At 55.2% G+C, this 21,558-nt stretch overlaps 1 protein-coding gene across 4 annotated transcripts in view; it reads right to left on the reverse strand.

Moving 5' to 3' along the window:
- Positions 1–568: 568 nt before the first annotated feature.
- ECE1 (endothelin converting enzyme 1) overlaps positions 569–21,558 on the reverse strand; it is a 96,188-nt gene continuing 75,198 nt past the window's right edge. For 3 of the 4 annotated variants that reach the window (XM_028155396.2, XM_008148126.3, XM_054720420.1), the window contains 11 exons: positions 14,377–14,519; positions 13,059–13,173; positions 11,452–11,562; positions 10,110–10,208; positions 9,600–9,677; positions 7,805–7,908; positions 4,456–4,566; positions 3,746–3,813; positions 2,816–3,006; positions 1,892–1,987; positions 569–1,224 (listed from right to left, as the gene is read on the reverse strand). In XM_028155396.2, coding sequence (XP_028011197.1) covers positions 1,048–1,224; positions 1,892–1,987; positions 2,816–3,006; positions 3,746–3,813; positions 4,456–4,566; positions 7,805–7,908; positions 9,600–9,677; positions 10,110–10,208; positions 11,452–11,562; positions 13,059–13,173; positions 14,377–14,519 — 1,293 coding nt within the window. In that variant the 3' untranslated portion in view covers positions 569–1,047. The remainder of the gene's footprint in view (positions 1,225–1,891; positions 1,988–2,815; positions 3,007–3,745; positions 3,814–4,455; positions 4,567–7,804; positions 7,909–9,599; positions 9,678–10,109; positions 10,209–11,451; positions 11,563–13,058; positions 13,174–14,376; positions 14,520–21,558) is intronic. The other variant, XM_054720421.1, reaches the window with a different exon arrangement.

Here is a 21,558-nt window from a genome sequence, read left to right on the forward strand (position 1 = left end):
GCTATTTCCTTTTCCTCCCCTGGGGAAGAGGGTTGGTAAGGTAGTGGCTGGGGTGGGGATGCTGGAGAGGCAACGGGCCCCCAGGACAGACATGGAGGGGACGACAAAAGCGGGATGAGGAGAGCACATCTGATGGGGGTGCGGGGGGTGTCACAGGGTCCTGTGGTCCAGATCCAGGGGCTTGGGCACCCGACTGGGTTTGAGGGCCCTGCCATGGCCTCATGCTGCTACAGCCCTCAGTCTCCTGCTGCGACTTTGGGGATCAGACCTTTCTCGCTGGGGTTCCCGCTGTCGGGCTCTGGTACGCTACGTGGGGTGGTGCCCATGAGCTGGGCCTCCCCGAGCTGGCCCCTTCCTGGCTGGCCCCCAGGCCTCTCCTCCCTACACCAGGCGATGGAGGCGGAAACCGTGTATTCCACGGCCTGAAGACCTGCTCACGGGCCCGGGCGTGGCTGCCCGAGCTTGCAGCCAGGGAGGCAGGGAGAGGGCTCAATCAGTGGGGCTTCCCTTGTCCACAGGTTATTTAGAAAAACAGAACGTAATAAATATACCAATCCTCTCCTTAAAAAAAAAAAAAAAAAAAAGTGTTTTAGATGTCTTATCTCCCTGAAGATTTCCAGTGTATTCCACAATGTTTAAAAAATAGTTTCCCCAAAAATATATTTTTAAAGCATTTGACACAGTGGTATCTGTGGTGTATCTGGCGCCGGATGTGGGCGTGGGGCTGTGCCCACTGCCCTTGTCAGCGTGGGGCCCAGGCCTGGCAAGCAGCCAGCCTGACACCCAAATGCCCGTCAGAGTGGGTGCACGCGCGGCTGGGGTGACAGGGTCTCCACAGGGGGTCAAATCTCGGATTATGCTGAGAACCCACATCACAGCTCAGTTCCGGCCGAAAACCCTCCAGGGCGGGGGCGGGGGCCCTGGGCGGCCAGGGGGGTTGGGGGGCACCCTGGGCTCTGGACGGAGGGGGCAGCCTGTGGGCTCCACCCTGCGGGTCAGCCGCAGCCCCGCCCCACCGGCCTCCGCCGCGGCTCTCGTCTTCGCCCCTCACCAGACTTCGCACTTGTGACGCGGGTTCATGGGCGAGCCGGGCGGGCAGTGGAAGTGTTCCGAGAACTCCCTGGAGTTGGAGACAGAGCCGATGACCCGGAAGCGGGAGGGGCTGTGGGGATCCGTGATGAGGCCCTCGTGGGTGCTCTCGGGCGTGCGGACGGAGCACCAGACCTTTGTGAGGGCAAAAGGGAGAGGCGGGGGTCACTGTGGGGTCCGGAGGCGGCCAGACTGCCCCGTGTACAACAGCAGAGCAATGAGCCCCCACCTGGTTCTAGGAGCCCCGGGGCTCAGGAAGGTCAGCCACGCGGCCCAGAAAGAAAGAGCGGACGGGTGTGTCCCCCATCCCAGCATCCTCTACTGCAGTTGTCTCCTGTGCTCCTGTCTGTGCCGGCAGCTGTGCTAGATTTCATCTGAACAGAGGATCCGGCCCCCAAACCATCCTGAAAACCTCGGACTGAGTCCACATCACTCACTTCTGGACACAACAGCTGCCTGAAGGCCTGGCAGCGCCGAGTGCCAACGGAAGGCTCTACGCTGCAAGCCGGCTCCAGGGACGACTGGGTGCACACTGAGTTGGAGAAATTTCTGGCACCCAGAACCAGAAGGACCCTCAGTGGCCACCTGGTCCGCTCACCTACCGGAGGCAGCAGTCCCTTCACTAGCACGCCCGGCCCGTCCCCGAATCTCTCCCGTGAGAGGAAAGCGCCCCCCACAGGGCAGCTGCCCCTGGACGGTCCGATGGACTGGGAGGTTCTCCGCCGGGGGGAGCTCGCCTTTGGCTCTCCGAGCTCCCGGAACGGCGAGATGCCCGAGTTTGGCTTTTTCCTAACGAACTCACCTGCGCAAACCCCAGGAAGAAGAGCTGGTCGTTGGTGAGCCCCAGGGTGGGCAGCGTCTGCTCGGGCCCGTTCTGCTGCACCCAGTTCTGGTAGGCCTGGAGGAGAGGAAGCAGAGCTGGCTCCGGGGACACGAGCAGGCAGGGCGGCGGCGGAGAGGCCGGCGCGGGAGAGCTCGGGAGTTCCGCCCTGGGAGCTGGTTTCTGGGGTCTGGCGTCAGCTCTGACGGCCCGGCTCAGCCCAGGGGTGCTGGCTTCTTTACCGGCCCTCCTTCTGAGGCGAGCGCCTTCAACCCGTGGCTTTAAATACCATCCCCATGCCAAAGGCCCTCCAATGCGTACTTGATATATTCAACTACCCCAATGCATCTCCAGCTTAACACGGCACAGACAGAACGAAAGGGTACACACACACACACACACACACACACACACATGCACACACAGTAAGTGGTATTGAGGTCCAAACCCCAGAACTCCTCTGACTCTTCTTTCAATCAAAGCAAACACCCCAAACCTGACCACTTCTCCCACTTCCCATGGCTCCACCCCATTTCCTGCCTGGACAACCTCACACAGCTTCCTCACTAGTCTCCCTGCCTCAAACCAGTCCAGTCCCAACCCCCTCCCGACACAGCAGCGTAAGCCACCCTTACAAAGCAGGGGTTGGCGGGCTTTTTCTGTGAAGGGCCAGCCCAAGCCCTTTCCCGAGTCTCTCTGGCGGCCTGGACTCAAGAGCAGAAAGCCTAACGGGCGCCCAGCTCTGGGCCAGGTGCCTGCCCGGACACCCTCTCCTGGAGTCCTCACTACACCCGTTTCACAGATGAGGGGACGGAGGCTCACAGAGCGGCTGCAACTGGCCCCAGCTTGTCTGCAACGACCCAGACCTGGCCGGGCCGGGCCGCGTGTGGGGAGCGGGCCTCTTACCCGGTAGGCCGCCTTGAGGCCCCCGTTATCTGCGATGTTCTCCCCGAGGGTGTGCCGGCCGTTCACCGGCTCCCCGTTCACGCTGTAGTTGCCGTACTGCTGCACCATGCACTCCGTCTGCCGCTTGAAAGCCTCCACGGACGAGTTCTTCCACCAGGGCCGGAGGTTCCCGTCCTTGTCATACTCCCGTCCTGCAGGGGCGGAGGGAAGCGTCGGGTCCAGGGGGGGAGGCGGCCGACTGGGACCTGCGGCTGCTGCTGCACCTCTCCTCCCACCTGCCACCCGCGCTGGGGAGATGTCCGCTGAGCGCTGAAGAGCCGGCAGAGGAACAACCCGGGTGGGGGCGGGGGATGGAGGAAGGTGATCCAGGCCAAGGACCAGCGTGTCCAAAGTGTCAGGGGACTCGCTGCCAAGGCTGCTGAGGGTCTCTGACCCTGAGCCCCAGAAGGGTAAATGGAGCCGGTGGCACTAGGGCCACAGCCCCCGAGGCCCTGCCTCCCACGTCTTGGTCTTGGGGTCCCCCAGGCAAGAGGTAGCGAGGAGGATTCTGAATGTTAGTCGGTGAGGATGGGAACCTCAACTCCTTTGGCCGTGGTCAGACCAGAGACGTCTCTGGAACAGTGGACAAGTGTACGCTCCCACTCACTACCCACCCCCGAGGACCGGACACCTGCCAGGAGCAGGCTGCTCCATGGTGCGCCTGACTCAGTCCTCACATTCACCACCGTGCCCATTTTACAGACAAGGAAACAGAGGCCCGGAGAGACGACGGGACTTGCTAAAGTTCATACGGTCGGCAGGAGGATTTGAAGCCAGAGCCTCTGTCTCACGGCTAAGTAAGATGCTTAGAAGTGAAAGAAGCTAAAGCAGAATGAGTGGGGCCAGGAAGCTGATGGGCCCCCTCTGAAGGGAACCCCAAGGAACTCATACCTTGATCATCAAAAGCATGAGTCAGCTCGTGGCCCACGACGACACCGATGCCGCCAAAGTTTAAGGCCCTGGAGGGGAGGACACGGAGGTGAGAGGGGAGAGGTCGCCGCTTCCCAGGCCCGGAGACACATCAGAGGCCCACAGTGCTCCGCGGGGCCGTGGCGCAGCCTGGGCCTGAAGCCAGTCAGAGGGTGGTGCCTTGGCTGTGCTCAGCCTGTGCCCGCTGGGCGCCAAGCACTGGGCTAGAGGCTCCGCAGAACTGCACTGTCCTCTTTGGTCATCGCCAAGGAGTTAGGCGTGAGTCACCGACTCTATAGATGAGCCAACCAAGGCCTGGAATGGTGCGACCGCTTTGCCCAAGGGCCACCGGGTCAGCAAAGCCAAGCCCGTGGGACCTTTTCGAGACGGTGCCCTCGCCCTTCCCAGCTCCCCGGCTGCGACTGCTCTAAAACACTGTTAGAGGCACCCTGCCCCGAGGTCCCGCTGTGCAGGGGCTCCCAGAACCAGGAGGCCCTGGAGGGAAGCCCGGGGAGTGAGGCTGTCCCCTCTGAAAGGTCTCTGAATGTCCCAAGCTCCCTGGGTGAGTGGGGCAAAGGGAGCTCCGTGAGGCCGGCTGATGGGGTGGTCAGCTGTGGGCTGGGGCTGGGCTGGGGGCCCGGTGAGGGGTGGGGAAGGAGATGGGGCGGGAGCACCAGGAGCATCGTCCGTACATGGGTGAAGAGCGGGTGTAGAACGGGGCCTGCAGGATTCCGGCTGGAAACACGATCTCGTTCTTGGTGGGCGAGTAGTACGCATTCACCATGGGAGGGGTCATGCTCCACCTGCAAGCAGCATGCACGTGAACAGTCAGGCCGGCCTGGGGAGGGCCCGGGGGGCAGCCCACCGGGAGGATATCAAGAGCCGAGAAAATGTGGCTGCCCTTGACCCCAGGCCCAAGGGCACACACGTACGGGGACATCCACAGCAACACTGGTTCTGAGAGGGAAACCGGAAAACACCTAAATGTCTACAAATAAGGGATCGGCTAAATCTAACATCACACCACACAATGCAACACCGACGCGCTGACAAAGAACATAAGCCTGGCCGGTGTGGCTCGGTGGTTGAGCGTTGACCTATGAACCAGGAGGTCACAGTTCCATTCCCGGTCAGGGTACATGCCCAGGTTGTGGGCTCGAACCCCAGTGTGGGATGTGCAGGAGGCAGCCGATCAATGAGTCTCTCTCATCATTGATGTTTCTATCTCTCCCTCCCTCTCTCTTCCTCTCTGAAATCAATAAAAATATAGTTTTTTAAAAAAGAACGTCTTTAGTGATGTAGCCTAGTCATTAATTTAATTAAAACCAGACCCTTGAGTATAAGACCTTCAATACGATGTGACCACATCTATACCCGAGAGGATAAATGACGAACTGACATTTCAGACGTGGGTTTGCCAGACGTTTTCTTGAAATTGAATAAAATGAACTTGTCACCTCAAGGAAAATAACGGACACCACTTGACGCCAATGATAAAAATTCAAGGTTAAAATATATTTAGATGTTTCAAGTGAAAATTAAAATCCTAAAAAGCTTGTATCAGCTTTTCTCAGCAGCTCAGTGGTGGTACTATCAGATGTGGTTTTTCTTGGATGTTGTGTCATCAAAGTGTCACTATTTGGAAGACAGATGTGAAACCCAGCGAGTCACTGTTTTCCAAACGACCCATGTTTCATGTTAAAAATCATGGGTGGGTACAAGATGGATCAAAGTGCCAGACAGACGGATGGTTTTTAGTATAATGAAGTATAAAAGTTCATGGAGATAGTGTCCAATTCCACAGGGCAATTAGCCTTTAAGAAATTACCACTTCACGAATCTTGGTTTAATATCAATCAAGAACGTGCCCTAGTATGAGGAAAGACTATTAAAATACGCCCCCCTTTTCCAACTACATATCTGTGTGAGCCTAGATTTGCTTTATATAGCTCAAAAAACAATACACTGTAATAGGTTGAATATAATATAGAATTATATTGTATAACCAGATTGTATGTAATAAAGAAACAGATATGAGAATCCAGATGTCTACGATTAAGCCAGAGACATTAAAGAAATTTGAAAAAGTCAAACAATACCTCTTTTTTCCTCATTAAACTGATAAAAAATTTTTTTCCCCCATAAAATGTGCATAAAAATTGATGAAACTTTTATAAAAAAGCTCTCTGGGTCCAATAGTTTTTTAAGAGCGTAGAAGGGGCCGGAGCCGGTTTGGCTCAGTGGATAGAGTGTCAGCCTGTGGACTGAAGGGTCCTGGGTTCGGTTCCAGTCAAGGGCATGTACCTTGGTTGCGGGCACATCTCCAGTGGGAGGTGTGCAGGAGGCGGCTGATCGATGTTTCTCTCTCATCGATGTTTCTAACTCTCTATCCCTCTCCCTTCCTCTCTGTAAAAAATCAATAAAATACATTAAAAAAAAAAAAAGCGTAGAAGGGGTCCTTGGTGGTATCTGGTACTGAAACAGTCGGCCACTGGATGATGTTTCTGGTGTGGAGGGGACGGGACCATGAGGGGCAGAGCGAGACAGGAAGGACATCCTCTTTAAGGGCCTGGGCAGTCACTCTGTCTCTCCAGGTGAGCCCCACGGAGATGTGGTAAGGGACACCCCATGACAGGATACTGAGAACCTGAAAACATCATATTTATATTAAAATAATGATGCCGAAACCGGTTTGGCTCAGTGGGTAGAGCGTGGTCTGCGGACTGAAGGGTCCCAGGTTCGATTCCGGTCAAGGGCATGTACCTTGGTTGCGGGCACATCCCCAGTAGGGGGTGTGCAGGAGGCAGCTGGTCGATGTTTCTCTCTCATCGATGTTTCTAGCTCTCTCTCCCTCTCCCTTCCTCTCTGTGAAAAATCAATAAAATATATTTTAAAAAAATAATGATGCGTACATAAGTGGGTAGGAAATGACACTTCAGTGAAAAACTGTAGCCTAATTGTAAAAGACCAGATACATTCCGGACCCTGTGGCAGTACCTGTGCCGTATTCTGGAGATAAAAGACTGCCTTCTTGTGCATTTTAGAGGTACCCTGGTTGTAGAAGGGAAACTTAGAAGAAACAGATGCTCAAAGCCCTGCTGCCCACCAGGGGGCACCAGAGGCACAGAGACGTTGCTTTTGCCGCCTGCCTGGTAAGCTTTATTCTGCAAAATGTGTTAGGCACAGGGGGAGATTTGCCTGAGAACTAGCACTGGGCTGACTGCACCTGGGTTTTCTGAAGAGACTATTAAAACAACAGATACCAGGTCTCACTCCAGGTGACGTTGATTTAACAACATCTGGTGGACAGGCCAGAAAACTTTTATTTTATTCTTTTATTTTTTAATTTTTTTAGAGAGAGAATGGAGGGAAGAGAGGAAGCGGGGAGAGAGAAACATCAATGCGAGAGAGACACATCAATTGGTTGCCTCCCGCATGCATCCCAACCAGGGCCAGGGATTGAGCCTGCAACTGAGGTACGTGCCCTTGACCGGGAATCGAACCCGCAACCCTTTGGTCCATGGGTCGATGCTCTAACTGGCCAGGGCAGAAAGCTGTCTTTAAAAAAAATTCCTCAGAGACTCCTGATGTGCAGTAAGGTTTGGGAACCACAGCTGTCGGGGGCCTATCTGGAACCTTCCCCAGCCTCCGGGGAACCGCCCTGGGAATCCCGCGCTCCTGTTGGTGAGGAGTTGGAGGAAACGAACCGAGCGGAGGGCCTCCTCGGTGCGACCCTCCCGGGGGTCCTCACACTCGGGGGTCACACCAGCTCCGAGTGCAGAAGTGGTGCTGGGATGTGATGCCAGGACTGCTCGGCTCCAGGCCGGGCTACTCTGCCAACAGCCTGGCGCCGGGGCCCAGACCAGCCGGCCCAGCTCCTGCCTGGGAACACTTCCTTCATCCTTGGGCCCCTCGTCTGGAAAGCGGAGGAGGGCCCTCAGGACAGTGATGTTGGCACCTGGTCCACCAAGGTGAGCTCAGCCCGGAGCACCCCACGAGCTGGGAGCCGGGGCCAGCACCTCCCCACAGGCCCGCACTCACTGGTCTCTGTTGGGAGCTTTCCTCAGCTGGTCGGCAGTGACCCTCCAGGAGAAGTTGAAAAAGCGCATGGCGTTCTCGAAGTAGAGGTCCGGGACTGCTGTGTACTGGACGAGAGAGCAGAGCCAGGATCAGCGCGGCCAGGCCCGAGGCCCTCGGACCCCTGAACCCAGACCTCTTCTGACACTGAGGACACCGAGGGCCGCGAGGTTAAGGGACTGGTCTGCCTGTCAGAGGCCAGAAGGGGGCCTCGAGGCTGCAGGCTTGGGCTCTTCCCTCGGCCCTCCCCCTGCTGGGGCCTGGCACCCTCAACCCCCAAGGACACAGAGAGCTCGCCCAGGGCCTCTGACACCAGCGGCCACCCCGCGGTGCCAGGCCCTGCAGCAGCGCGCTGCCCGGCAGAGCTGCCCGCGCTGAAGGGCACGCTCCGTGTCTGTGCTTTTCCTGTTAGACACTGGCCACCGTGGCTGCCGAGCATTTCAAATGTGGCTAGAGTGGCTTTTAAATGTAATCTAAGCTTTTTCCTTTTTAAATTTAATTTAATTTTAAGTAATTAGATTTTTTAAATTTATTTAATTGATTTTTTTACAGAGAGGAAGGGAGAGATAGAGAGTTAGAAACATCAATCAGCTGCCTCCTGCACACCCTCCACTGAGGATGTGCCCGCAACCAAGGTACATGCCCTAGACCGGAATCGAACCTGGGACCCTTCGGTCCGTAGGCTAACTCTCTATCCATTGAGTCAAACCGGTTAGGGCAAGTAATTAGATTTTGATGAATTAGCCATCTATGGCCAGTGGCCACCATACAGGGTAGCACAGATCTCAGAAATCAGGCTGGATCCAGCTCTGAAGTGGCAGGGACAGGCGTGGCTGCGCACCTTCCTCACCCTCAGCCCGGCCTTTCCACTCTTTTCAGGCGCGAGGTTCTCCCTCAGATCCCTCCGGGCTTTCTAGCTTTACCGCCAGGAGCTAGTGAAACGCTGGGCCCTGCGGCGGGCCTCCGTCCCCGTTTCCAGGAGCCCCTGGTCCCCCGTCCCGACACTCTGGAGCACCTTAAATCACCCTCAAGGAAAAAGGCTGCAAAAGGCACCTCGCATTCTCAGAAATGATCTTAATGTCCCTGGGTTTTAAATAGAACCGTGATGAGACGTTATTATAATTGCAAAAAGGCCCGCGTTTATGAGTCTCAGTCACAAAAAAATCTAAAAATGTACCTCTCAGGGCAGAAGCATGATGCATTGAAAGGAGCGATTTGCCAAAAGTTCTATCTACCAGGGTCACGTCAGCTACCCCTGCTGCCTAAGGAAGCTTCAGTGCATTTGAGAGTTATGCTTCCTCTTTCCTGTTAGCATTTCAAGGGCCAAACCAGGGGTCAGGTTTCTCTGGGAAGGTGGGCAGGATCCTGGGACAGGAGGTAACTCTGGAGTCGGGGAGGAGGAGGCGGTACGAGGGGTCCACGCTGTACCCCACCGATGTTTTAGGGGGGGCGTGCCAATGCTCTCTGCACCTTCTAGGGTGTTTCCTCCCACTATCAGCGGGGCATGTGGCACTGTTCTGGCAAGGACTGCTGGGCCCTGGCTGCTGGTGGCTCCAGGGAAGGGGGCCTCCGGCTGGCCCAGGAGACCGAGGAGCAGGGACCTGGCGCATCCCCAAAGCCCACAGCTCACCATCTCGAGATGTCTTCACAGTCCTGGTGCCTCCAGCGCCCCATCTGGACCCGGCCTGCCTCTCCCCTTTCCCAAATGGGGACCCCAGGGGCATCTGGGAATGCAAGGGGGCAGGCAGGAACCACTCACGTCGTTGAACACTTTGTCGAGCTCCTTGGGGTCCATGATGAAGTTGGGGTAGCCTATCATGTTGTAGATTGCGTCTGCCTGTTTGGGGGAGACACAGAGGATAGACAGTGAGTGCCCCGTGGGGGCCGGGCTCAGGGTCTGGGCTAAGGGGACACAGGGCCAGGCTCCTCCCACCCCAGGCCTTCCTCATCTCTTTCTGGGAGGACCCCTCTCCTGTCTAAATGCTACTCATCTCTCAGGTATCACTTCAATGTCACTTCTTAAGGGAGGCCTTCCCTAGTCATCACCCACCACCCACCTCAGGCCCTTCCCTCTCCATTAGACACGCGGCAGCTCCCTGCACGCCCCCTCGCACACTCGGCATGTCCTTCTCATACCGTCGTGAACGCGACCGCGTGCTCAGGCTGCCCCTCCATCCCGCCGACTGTCCACCCCGAGGGCGGGGCAGCGCCCGGCCGTGGTCTCTCCGGCACCCACCCCCGTCAAGCACCCACCCCCGTCAAGCCTCACCTTCTCCTTGGCTGACTTCCGCGTGTCTTCATCCATCCACTTGAGGGTGCTCAGGCTCTCCTCAAACGCCTTCTTGATCTCCAGGATGATCTCGCTGGCCTGCGGAGACAGAGCTGACCCTGGAGGGCGGGCTGTGGATGGTACCCCAGGGGGAGGATGACGGCAGGCAAAGACTAAACTCTGGTCTTGGCTCAAAGCCTCAGGCTCCCAGGTGCTGGGCTAAGAAGGGGGGGTGGGCACAGCCATGCTCCCCGACCTTGCTCCTCAGTATACTAACGTCCCATAAGACAAGAGTAGACTTCCATAAACAGGCTCCATGGTCAAATACGGTTAAGAGTACGTTCTGAGAACGCTGGGCAGGTCTCTTGGCTGCGGGGCTTTTCCGAGCCTTTTAAGGGGCACCACGCAGTGGAATGTCTGTGGAAAAGGCTGGAACACATGGCCTCCCCCAGACTTACTGGGCCACAGAATCCCTGTCTGATGGAACGGGTTCACAATCTAGAGAACTCGAGTTCTAAGCAGCAGTTTTAGAAATGTTCTGCTCAGGCTGGAGAGGAATGGACATTCTCAAGGGCAACGTCACAGGCAGGCAGGCCAGGCAGAGAAAGAATCCAGACCAGGGGAAGGCGGGGTTTGCAGCAGGAAGAGCAGAGGGGCTGATGGCCGACAGAACTGGACTCTGATTCTGCACCAGGCAAGCCGCTCCATAGGTCTGAGTCTCCGCTTGCTAACCTCCCACTGCAGGTAGCATCCATGTGTTTAGTATCAGTAATAAAAATGGTAGAACAGCTACCTTTTATGGGACCCTTATTTCGTGCCAGGTGCTCTTACATGTAGCATCTCATTGATCTCCCCCTGTGGGATGCACACCTCCACCCCCACGTTACAGGTGAGGTGAGAATATGGCCCCAAGCCCCCCGCCCAGGAACTGGTAAATCCAGGGTCGGATTTGGTGCCAGCCCGCCTTCCCATGCTTAGCCACGATGCGCCTCTGCCCGTCTAGAACACACCTGTCCCCCTCGGAGTAAGGAAAACGTCAACCCCGGGCCTAGAGCTGCTCTGCCAACATCATGCCGCTGGTCCTCAGACCCTTGGAAGTGGGGAGGGCTGACGCGGTGAGGGTGAAACGCGACAACACAGCTAGACGGCCTGCGCTCTAGAGCAGTGACGCTCACGAGTGACTCTCATGACTCAGGGCTTCAGGGAACGAGGCCTCGGAGTTCAGGCTGGAGCCCTGGGGAGGGAAGGTCCAGACCAGACCAGACCAGAGTGTGGCCGCCAAGTTCACGAGCGGCCATCGCTGGCGGGAGGCTGCAGCCTGCGCCCGAGGGGAGGCACGTACCACGTTCTTGCTGTCCTCGGCGAAGGTCTCCTTGACAAACATGGGGCCCAGTGCGAAGCCCAAGTTGTTTTCTGTGTCACTCACGCAGAACTTCCAGCGAGGGAGGCAGGTCTGGACACAGAGGGAGGGGTTACTGGGGCCCCGGCCTCCCTCCCAGCCCTGATGGTCTGGGAGGCAGCACCAGCTGGGGCCCCTGCTTCCTTCCAGAACTTTTCAGACACGGGACCAAGAGGCCACGGACCGGCCCGCATCACGGCCATCTACTCTTTCCTGGAATGGGCTCCGTGCACGGCACTTCGCAGGTGGGATCCCGTGCGGCCGTGGGAATGACCTGGGAGGCGGGGGCGGGCCCTGGTCAGGCGAGGAAACAGACTCAGCACAGAGGAGTCTCTGGTCCAGGGTCCCAGTGACCAGAACTCTGCCACGCCTGACCCTACACCCACGCTCCCACCAGTCCTACCTCCTGGGGGAGGATGAGCATCCTGGCGACCCAGAACCTTGGGAAGTTGCCTTGTCAACCCTGAGCAGCAGGAGGACCTTCCCAGGAGGCCAGGACCCAGCCCCCTTTAAAGCCTCCCGAGGAAGAAATGTCACAGCGACCCTGCCAGCCTCTGACGCGGCCCCTGGTCCGGGCCTCACCCTCCAGCCCAGTGGCCTGCAGGACGCCTGTGCCGCTGAGCCAGGCACCGGGCTGCAGCCTCACCGAGCTCGGCTCGGGGACAGCGTGGCTCGGGAAGAAAGCACCATGGCTAGTTTTGGCCCCACCCGCTCCCCTGCCCAGCAGCCCTCTGTGGACAGTCTGTATGACCCAAGTGGGGGCCCCGCTCCCATAAATCTGTCGGCTGCAGAGGAAGCCAAGTCCTCTGGACCCTGGACAACAGGTGGCAAAACCCACCCATGTCAGGGCAGCCTGCTTCCTAATAGCCCTCAACGGAAAACCACCCGAACTCCCACCCGCAGGCAGATGGGAAACAAAACGTGGTGTTTTTATACAACAGCACACCGCTTGGCAACCACAAGGACCAACTCCTGATCTACACAACACAGATGCGTTTCACAGACACGCCGAGCAGAAGCCAGGGTCTGACTCCGACTTCACCCTTCTACTCCCACCTGGGGGTGCGGGGTGGGGGCTACTGTGAAGGGGCTCAGAGAACTGCTGGGTAAACGGGGTGGTGGTTACATGGGTGATTTCCGCTGTCAAAACTCACTGAACTGTGTATTTTATACATCTTGTTGCATGTAAGTTATACCTTCATTAAAAAAAATTTCTTCCAGGCCAGAAGTGAGGAAGGAAGGCAAAGGCACGCTAGCCTTCTCTAAGTGTAGTTGCCCAAGTTCTTATACGCTTTCCCACGCAGGTGTCTGCCTGGCCGTCTTCCCTCTCCCCCAACCCCACCCAGCCTTCCCCAGGGGTAAGGCCTCCTGCGTGCTCAGGACACCTGGGCAGACTTCTTCAGTGGCCCTCTTTATTCTCTGCCTCTGTCTACCTCCCTCATGGGTTCCATGCCCCTGGAGGGTACCCTGGTCATGCCAACCCCCGACCTAAGGCCTGGCACACAGTAGGTCCTCAACCTGTGTTTGGGAGTGCATAGTAAGAGGCTCACCTTCTTGGTTCCATACATGACTTCCATGAACTTCTCGTCGGCATCCTGAAAGCGCTGATCAAGGAAGGTACTTGTCTTCCGCACCAGGTTCCAGATCATGTAGTTGTTCAGCAGGCTGGGGGGAGAGGAGACAAGACATGCTCAGAAGTGCCCCGGGCTGGAAATGTCGCAGCACTCCCCCCACTGACCTCTAGGGTGCGCTCACACCCAATATTCTGATCCCACGTGCTCTTCCCACACCCGTCTCAGTTTGTCAGGTAATGAATGCTCTCTAAGCACCTGGACTGTCACTTCCAGGGCAGAGCCTCGGTCCGAAAAGCCCTCAGTGCCTAGTGCAATAATCTGTACCCCACAAGTGCTCAGTAAGTGCTGTGAGCCTCAAACTGGAACCAACAGGGGGAGGGGTGAGTACATAACCATCAATTTTCTCAGTGGAATCCCATGTAGCTATGAAAAATGAGGTCTGCAGAGGGCTTGGGATGACATGGGTAAAATGCTTCTGATAAAGGTCAAGGGAGGCCCTGGCCAGGCAGTTCAGTCAGTCAGAGCGTTGTCCCCATATGCCAAGGTTGCAGGTTTGATCCCCGGTCAGGGCACATACAAGAATCAATCAATGAATGCATAAATAAGTGGAACAACACATTGATGTCTCTCTCTCTCTCTCTCTCTCTCTCTCTCTCTCAAAAATCAATTAAAAACTATCCCAGGGAAAAACAGACCACACCTCTAGCACAATGACGGGGGGAAAAGATGTGCATCAGAAACCCATCTCTGTCCTTCTCGCACATACATGCTTTCTCTCTCCACATGTGCACACCCACAAACACACACATCCCACGAGGTCTACCTTAGTATTTTGGGTAAACGTAATTTTTTTCTGCAGTTTTCAAAAATTTCTACAACAAATCTTTAAAACTTAAGAAAACATCATAAATACTAATAACACGAGCTAACATTTACCGAGTCCATTCCGCGTCAAGGCACTATATCAAAACCCTGCACATGGGTCACCTCACTCAAGTCTCACAACAACCCTACAGGGGAGGGGCTACTTGTACCCGCATCTTATGGATTCGGAAAAGGAACCCGAGAAAGGGTAAGAGAAATGTGCCCGAGGCTACAAAGCTGGCAGGTGGGGGAGCTGGGATTTGAACCTGCGTGCATAACCGTGGTGCCCTGCTGCCTCTCATAAAAACCAAGGCCAGGGCCCCTTCCCTGAGGCAGTCTGTCATCGCTCGGCCATCCCGCCTGAGCAGAGGGCAGCGGGGTGACCCCAGAGACTCCCAGAGGCCCGTCCCAGGCGGCCCGGTGCCCTCACCACTTGTCGGTGTTGTTGATGAGGGCGGAGACCTGGCTGAGGTACTCCTTGTCATAGACAACGATCGGCTCGGACTCGTTGATCTCCACGGGGGAGAAGATGGTGTTGAGGAAGGGCAGCCAGTTGATGGCGGGCGCCAAGGCCTGGAAGAGAAAAGAACAGGGTGACGCAGGGCCCAGGTCTCCAGGGCGTGTCAGGGTGCCTCCGTCCTTGGACAAAGCAGAGGGCTGGGCGCTGTCCCACAATGCACTGGGCGGATGTCAAACCAAGGCTGGCTGGATTTCATCGGAGATGCTGTACGTAGAATTTTTTTTAAAAAAAATATACTCACGTGGTACTTTATGGACGGGCCTCTCTGAAACATGTTAAAACTCATACGGCTAGTGGAACTTGCCAGATTAAAATGTTCCTCAACATGACAAATTCCTAACCGAAAGGATTTTAATGTAGGAAATGAACATGCGAACATGACATTTAGGTGGCAAAATTCAGGTGACAAGTACAAGATAAACAGCAACTAGGATATTTCGGGTTTAATGGAAAACAACAGTGTGAGAGTCACGCTTAACACCTTGGTTAAGTAAAGAGAGAAATGCGCCGAGTGTCAAATGTCGCAGCACTCCCCCCACTGACCTCTAGGGTGCGCTCACACCCAACATTCTGATCCCACGTGCCCTTCCCACCCCCTTCTCAGTTTGTCAGGTAATGAATGCTCTCTAACCACCTGGTACGGAGTGTACCTAGGATTCTAAGAGCCAAAAATTGAACTTGATGTGGAACGAGGATGGGAGAGAGGAGACACAGCAGCAGCAGCAGCAGCAGCAAGAAGCTACTGCTGACCAAGCCCCTCCCATGCCAGGTGCCATGCTAATCACTCACACATCTCCCAACTGGTCCTCATGACAAGCCTAGGAGGTAGGTACTGTTATCCTCAGTGTATTGATGAGGAAACTGAGCCTTCGACAGGCCTTAATGGGTAAGTGTGTAGAATCTGGAACCACAGGGCCTGGGTTCATACTCCAGCTCTCTTACTTATGAGCTGTGTGACCCTGAGAAAGATGAGGAACCTCTCTGTGCCTTGGGAATCTGGAAAGTGGGGATCATCATAATAATAGAACATACTTCATAGGGTTAGTGTGAAGATGACTTGAGTTAATATTGTCTGTTAGACTCAACATGTTGAATACCAATTGTATTCTGACTGGCCTTCTATACAACTGGTTAATTCAAGAACGACAGCCGTGCCCCAGCCGGTGTTGCTCAGTGGTTGGGGCATCGGCCCAAGCACCAAAGGGGTCTCAGGTTCAATTCCCAGTCAAGGGCACGTACCTGAGTTGCAGGATCAATCCCTGGCCCCGGTCAGGGCATATGCAGAAGGCAACCAATCAATGTGTCTCTCTCACATTGATGTTTCTCTCTCTCCCCCGCCCTCCCTCCCTTTTACTTTCTCTAAAAAAAAAAAAAATAAAAAATCACGTGTAGAATGATAACCTTCAGCAAGAAAGGAAAAGCCCTTAGCTCAGCTGATGCACCGCAGGGAGCCCGGCAGCTCTATTTTAAGGTAATTTAAATCGAGCACCTGCGCAGGCTCCCTCCCCACGGAGGCACAGCCAGCTCTGTGCAACTCAGCTCTTGGCAGGCTGCACTTGCTCTTGGCCCACCTTGCGGGCCACCGCCCCCCCCCCCCGGCCCCCCACCGCCCCGGCTCAGGCTCAGAGCTCCCGTTCTCGTCTACAGCCAACATTTCCGCTTCCCACCAGGCAGCCTCCAGCCAAGCTGTGTGATCTCTCCAGGTTCCAATGATTGCTTTGTGAGTGTTTTGATTACAAAGTTAACTCAACATTTTTTAAAAACTGTGGTAAAAATACACATCTAAAATGAACCCTCTTCACCCTTGTTAAGTGTACACACAGTTCAGTGGCATCGTGAGGCAACCATCACCACCACCACCTTGCAGAAATGGAACTCGGTGCCTAACTCCTCCAGCCCCTAGGAGCCCCCACGCTACCTTCCTTCCATCTCTATGCAACTGACTGTGCATGGAAGTGGAATCACACAGAATTTGACCTTGTGTGACGGACTTATTTCACTTAGTAATTAATGCCCTCAAGCCAAGCTGCACCACTTTTTAAATTTTTATTTATTTATTTATTTTGCACCACTTTTAAAAAATATATTTTTTTATTGATTTCAGAGAGGAAGGGAGAGGGATAGAGAGATAGAAACATCAATGATGAGAGAGAATCATTGATTGGCTGCCTCCTGCACGCCCCCTACTTGGGGGATCGAGCCCGAAACCTCAGCATATGCCCTTGGCCGGAATCGAACCTGGGACCCTTTAGTCCACAGGCCAGCGCTCTATCCACTGAGCCAAACCAGCTAGGGCAAGTTGCACCACTTTTGAATGGTCTGCTTTAAACCTGTTTTTCCCATATGTCTTGTTATTTTTAGTTATCTTTTTGTCCTGTAATTTTACAGAATGCAATGTTTTTGGGACTACACGTGCTGTTTTACAGCAAAAGTGCCTGTAGCTCTTGTAATCACTGCTCCAGGTCTCCCACGAGTGGGCCTGGGCTCATTTCAATTCCAAATTCTGTTTTGTTATCTTGAAAAAGGGCAAAATGCAAGATGTAGGAAGGTGCGAGAGGCATTATAAATGGCCTTCGTATGAATCAATGTAAAAGCTGCCCAGAAGGTGTGGCTCAATGGTTGAGCATTGACCTATGAACCAGGAGGTCAAGGTTCGATTCCTGGTCAGGACACATGCTCAGGTTTCGTGCTTGATCCCCAGTAGGGGGCGTGCAGGAGGCAGCCAATCAATGGTTCTCTCTCATCATTGATGTTTCTTTCTCTCCCTCTCTTTTCCTCACTGAAATTAATAAAATACATATTTTTTTTAAATATATTTTATTGATTTTTACAGAGAGGAAGGGAGAGGTATAGAGATCTAGAAACATCGATGAGAGAGAAACATCGACCAGCTGCCTCCTGCACACTCCCTACTGGGGATGTGCCCGCAACCAATGCACATGCCCTCGACCGGAATCGAACCTGGGACCCCCCAGTCCGCAGGCCGACGCTCCATCCACTGAGCCAAACCGGTTTCGGCAAAATACATATCTTTTTTTTTTTTTCTTTTTAATATATTTTATTGATTTTTTACAGAGAGGAAGAGAGAGGGATAGAGAGTTAGAAACATCGATGAGAGAGAAACATCGACCAGCTGCCTCCTGCACACCCCCTACTGGGGATGTGCCCGCAACCAAGGTACATGCCCTTGACCGGAATCGAACCCGGGACCTTTGAGTCCGCAGGCCGACACTCTATCCACTGAGTCCTCCACGAGAGAGGCAGCCACGGAAACCCTCCACGTAACAGACACCGAACTTGCAGACACGCGACAGTGGCTTTGCTGAGGTCACGGGGTGAACCAGTGACTGTGCAGGTCTAAAACCGGGGTGTACTCATGTGTCTGGTTTTAAAGGGCAGCTCCGCTCAGCTGCTGGGGAACAAGGACCTCAGAGGATGGAGGAGGGCCGCTCCCGCAGGCCAGGGCCTGACAACTGGCTCTCAGCGTGGCTTGTATTTCCACCCTGACCTACTCAGACTTCCCAGAGCTGGGAAGAGCTGTGCCCTGTGGGCTCCTGCAAACGCCTGCCTGCCCCACAGCGGGACAGCGGGGAGGAGCCCTGTGCTGGCCCGGGAAGACCCAGTCTTCCTCTAAAATGGGGACAACGATCCCCACCTCCCCCTCCAGGGTTGGCTGCCCTGTGCCTCTCGGGACAGCTTGCTCAACAAACCCGAGTTTCCTCTCTTTCCAGCTTGTCCGTCCTGCTCCCTGGTCCTGGCAGGAGCCCCTTGGGCAGGCAACCTCTGGAGCTTCCCCTTAACATTTCTGTGGCTGCAAAACGTGGGGGTGTTTAGGTGAGACGCTCACATAGGGCTCCACACTTAGAGCCACCTGTCTACATGACCGGCTGGCAAAGACCCCTGGGAAATTGGCCAAGTTTACAAAGCGTCATTGTTTATACAATTCATAAGAGCTTCATAAACGGCAGGCGACTGGAACTCTCCGACCAGGGCACAGCCATCAGGAGATAAACCTCTACCTACTTAACACAGACCTGGTCCCCTAGGGCACAGGGGCGCTGTGCAGGCCGATTCCCACCACTCTGAGGGAGGGTGCGTGTGGAATACCAGGATCTCCACATTTTCAACCTCTATTCCTGCAGAGAACGCCTAACTTGAACATGCGTGCCTAGGTCCGTCTCCAAGGAGATGGCTGCTTTAACCAATGAGGACACTCCACTTGTGACTCAAATCCTTTGGGGTACCCTGACGAACTCTATTTTCCATACCCGCAGCCAGCTTGCCGGTCACCGACCCACCGGCTCAAGTAGGCTTGCAAAGAGAGAGAGAAAAGAAAGATGCTATCAGGCTTTGTCTCAGCTGGAGGATTTAAAGGGGATGGGACTCATTCCCAAACAACACCTTTTGGTGTGGAAGGCCCTGGAAAATGGGAGGGTCCTCGGGTCCCCAGAGAAGCGACAGAAGGAATTTGGATTCAGTGCTCTGAATTCAGACTCTGCTGGGGGCGAGTCTGGGACCTCTGCGCTCGGCGGGGCAGCCCCACACTGTGAGGGCTGGAGGGCCTGCCCAGTCACCAGCAGGGTGGGAAAGAAGCCAATTTCCAGTAGCCAGCAAACAAGGCATTCTCTATCCACGGGTGGAAGGAATCAAATGAGTTTAGCGCTGGAGACGTGGCTGGGATCACCCGTAACAAAGGAATAATACTAATCCCGATGACGAAGATCGATCGGCATTGCACGTATCAGTTTACAAAGTGAAATCTCATCCCTTGCTTCATCGAACCCTCTCGCAACCCCTGGGCAGGCCAGGCAGAGATTCTTATCCGGGAGACGGACTTCAGGGGCCCGGGACGGCTTTAAACGTAATTGTCTCATGTGTCCATGTGCCCATTTCCTCTGAGAGACACTGCTCAGGCTTCAGCCTGTTCTCTAAGGGCTCTGCCACTCCAGCTGCCAGGGCAGGGGCTGCCACGCATTTGTCTCCCTGGCACACAGCAGGGGAGAATGAATGAGCAAAGCCCCATTTTACAAGAAAAGAAACCAAGGCTCAAAGAAGGGGTTGTGTGACTTGCCCAAGGTCTCACAGCTCGTGGGGGGCTGGGCCGGAGCAGTCTTCTGGCCCCGCCCAGGGCTCACACCGCTCCAGGCTGCGGCCTCTGCCGAGTCCTCCCCAGGGGAAAGCTATGCAGCTGGGAGGGAGGAAGAACAGAACAAGAGCAACGGCGATAGGATGCCTGGGGGTAGAACCGGATAGCCAGGCGGGGGCTGATGTGCCCAGGGCTACTGTGCCTTCTCTGCCCCTCCTGGGGTAGTCAGTTGGCATCGTGGCCACTGGGGGTGGGGGGGGGGCTCCCCTTGAGCTGAGAACTGGGCAGCTGGAGCAAACCAAATTATGGTGCACAAACAGCACCTCCCTCGACCTGGCCTCAGAGCGGAAAAACAGTGCCAGATGGTGCCCATCACAGACTGTTGATCTTCCTGACATCACCCCCCCTCAGCACCACTCACCCTGATGCCAGCTTCTCGGGGCGCCTAGCGGGCAGCGGGCACCCAGGAGGCCAGGTGTGCCTCCACCTGGGCTATGCTCACCCCTCTCCAGACTCGCCTCCCCCGCTTCGCCCTGCCCTGCCCTCGTGCCCTGCTTCTCTTGCTCAAAGCACTTAGTGGTGAGTCTGGGGTCGTTTCCTTGTTGGTGGCCCCATGCACACCTGTCAAAGGGAGGGGCGGAGGAGAAAAGGGCAGGGACCCCCGTGTTCTTCCAGAAATGAGAGGGAATGAGCCGAACGCTAATGCATGGGCAGGACTTGGTTGGTCAAGAGGGTAGAGAAGGGAGGAGACCTTTTAGCCTGTCCCAGACATCCTCCCCAGAGAGAGCAAGGCCCAGCCAAGCATTCCTGGGTGATGGCAGGGAACAGGAAGATGGGCTGAGGCCACTCGGCTGGTTTCCTCCGTGACCCCGGGGGCTTTGGGGTAAGGCTGGACACTAACACCCCATGAAGTGGAAAGAAGGAACTTGGCAGGCAAGTCCCAGGCAGCCACCAGGGGGCAGCCTTTCACAAAGGCTGAGCTATGGAGGGAACTTCTCAGATGAGTCATGCTCAGTACAGAGAGCCTCACAGTTTGGACCCTAACCAGTGATGGCGAACCTATGACACGCGTGTCAGCACTGACACGCGTAGCCATTTCTGAGGCGGCCGCATGCCGAGGATGAAACATTTGTGAAATAATGTTTTTTTCCTCAAAGTGACACACTACCCGAGTTATGCTCAGTTTTTTGGCGAAGTTTGGAACACCAAGCTCAAAAGGTTGCCCATCACTGCCCTAACCTGATTCCACCGGGGTCACTGGGGTCACGGTCAGAAGCAGAGCTTCAGTTAGCCATGCCTGATTCCAATGCCAAGCTCCCCTGTTACGTAGGAGCCTCATGGCCTTCAACATGTCCCCTAACCTCCAGGCTTAAAAAAGAGTGACGTGGCTCTAGATGGTTTGGCTCAGTGGATAGAGAGTCCGCCTGTGGACTGAAGGGTCCCAGGTTCGATTCCGGCCAAGGGCACATGCCGGGGTTGCGGGCTCGATCCCCAGTAGGGGGCGTGCAGGAGGCAGCCGATCAATGATTCTCTCTCATCATTGATGTTTCTATCTCTTTCCTTCTCTGAAAATAAAAATCTATATATATTAAAGCCTAAGTGACCAGACGACTGACTGTCCAGCCGACCGGCTGACCGGCAGATCAGCCGGTAGCTATGACGCACACTGACCAGCAGAGGGCAGATGCTCAATGCACAGGCATGGAAACACAGAACAGACTGATGAATCTCAGAGGGAAGTGGGGAGGGTGGGAAGAGATTAACCAAAGATCTTATATGCATACTAGAGGCCCAGTGCACGGATTCGTGCACCGGTGGGGTCCCTGGGTCTGGCCTGCAGGGATCAGGCCGAAACTGGCTCTCCGACATCCCCCGAGGGGTCACGGATTGCGAGAGGGCACAGGCCAGGTCGAGGGACCCCACCGGTGCACGAATCCATGCACCAGGCCTCTAGTATATTAATTAAAAAAAAAAAAAAAAAGCGTGAAATGTCGACAGAACCCGGC

The sequence above is a fragment of the Eptesicus fuscus genome, chromosome 9, assembly GCF_027574615.1.
Source record: "Eptesicus fuscus isolate TK198812 chromosome 9, DD_ASM_mEF_20220401, whole genome shotgun sequence".
Classification (NCBI taxonomy): domain Eukaryota; kingdom Metazoa; phylum Chordata; class Mammalia; order Chiroptera; family Vespertilionidae; genus Eptesicus; species Eptesicus fuscus.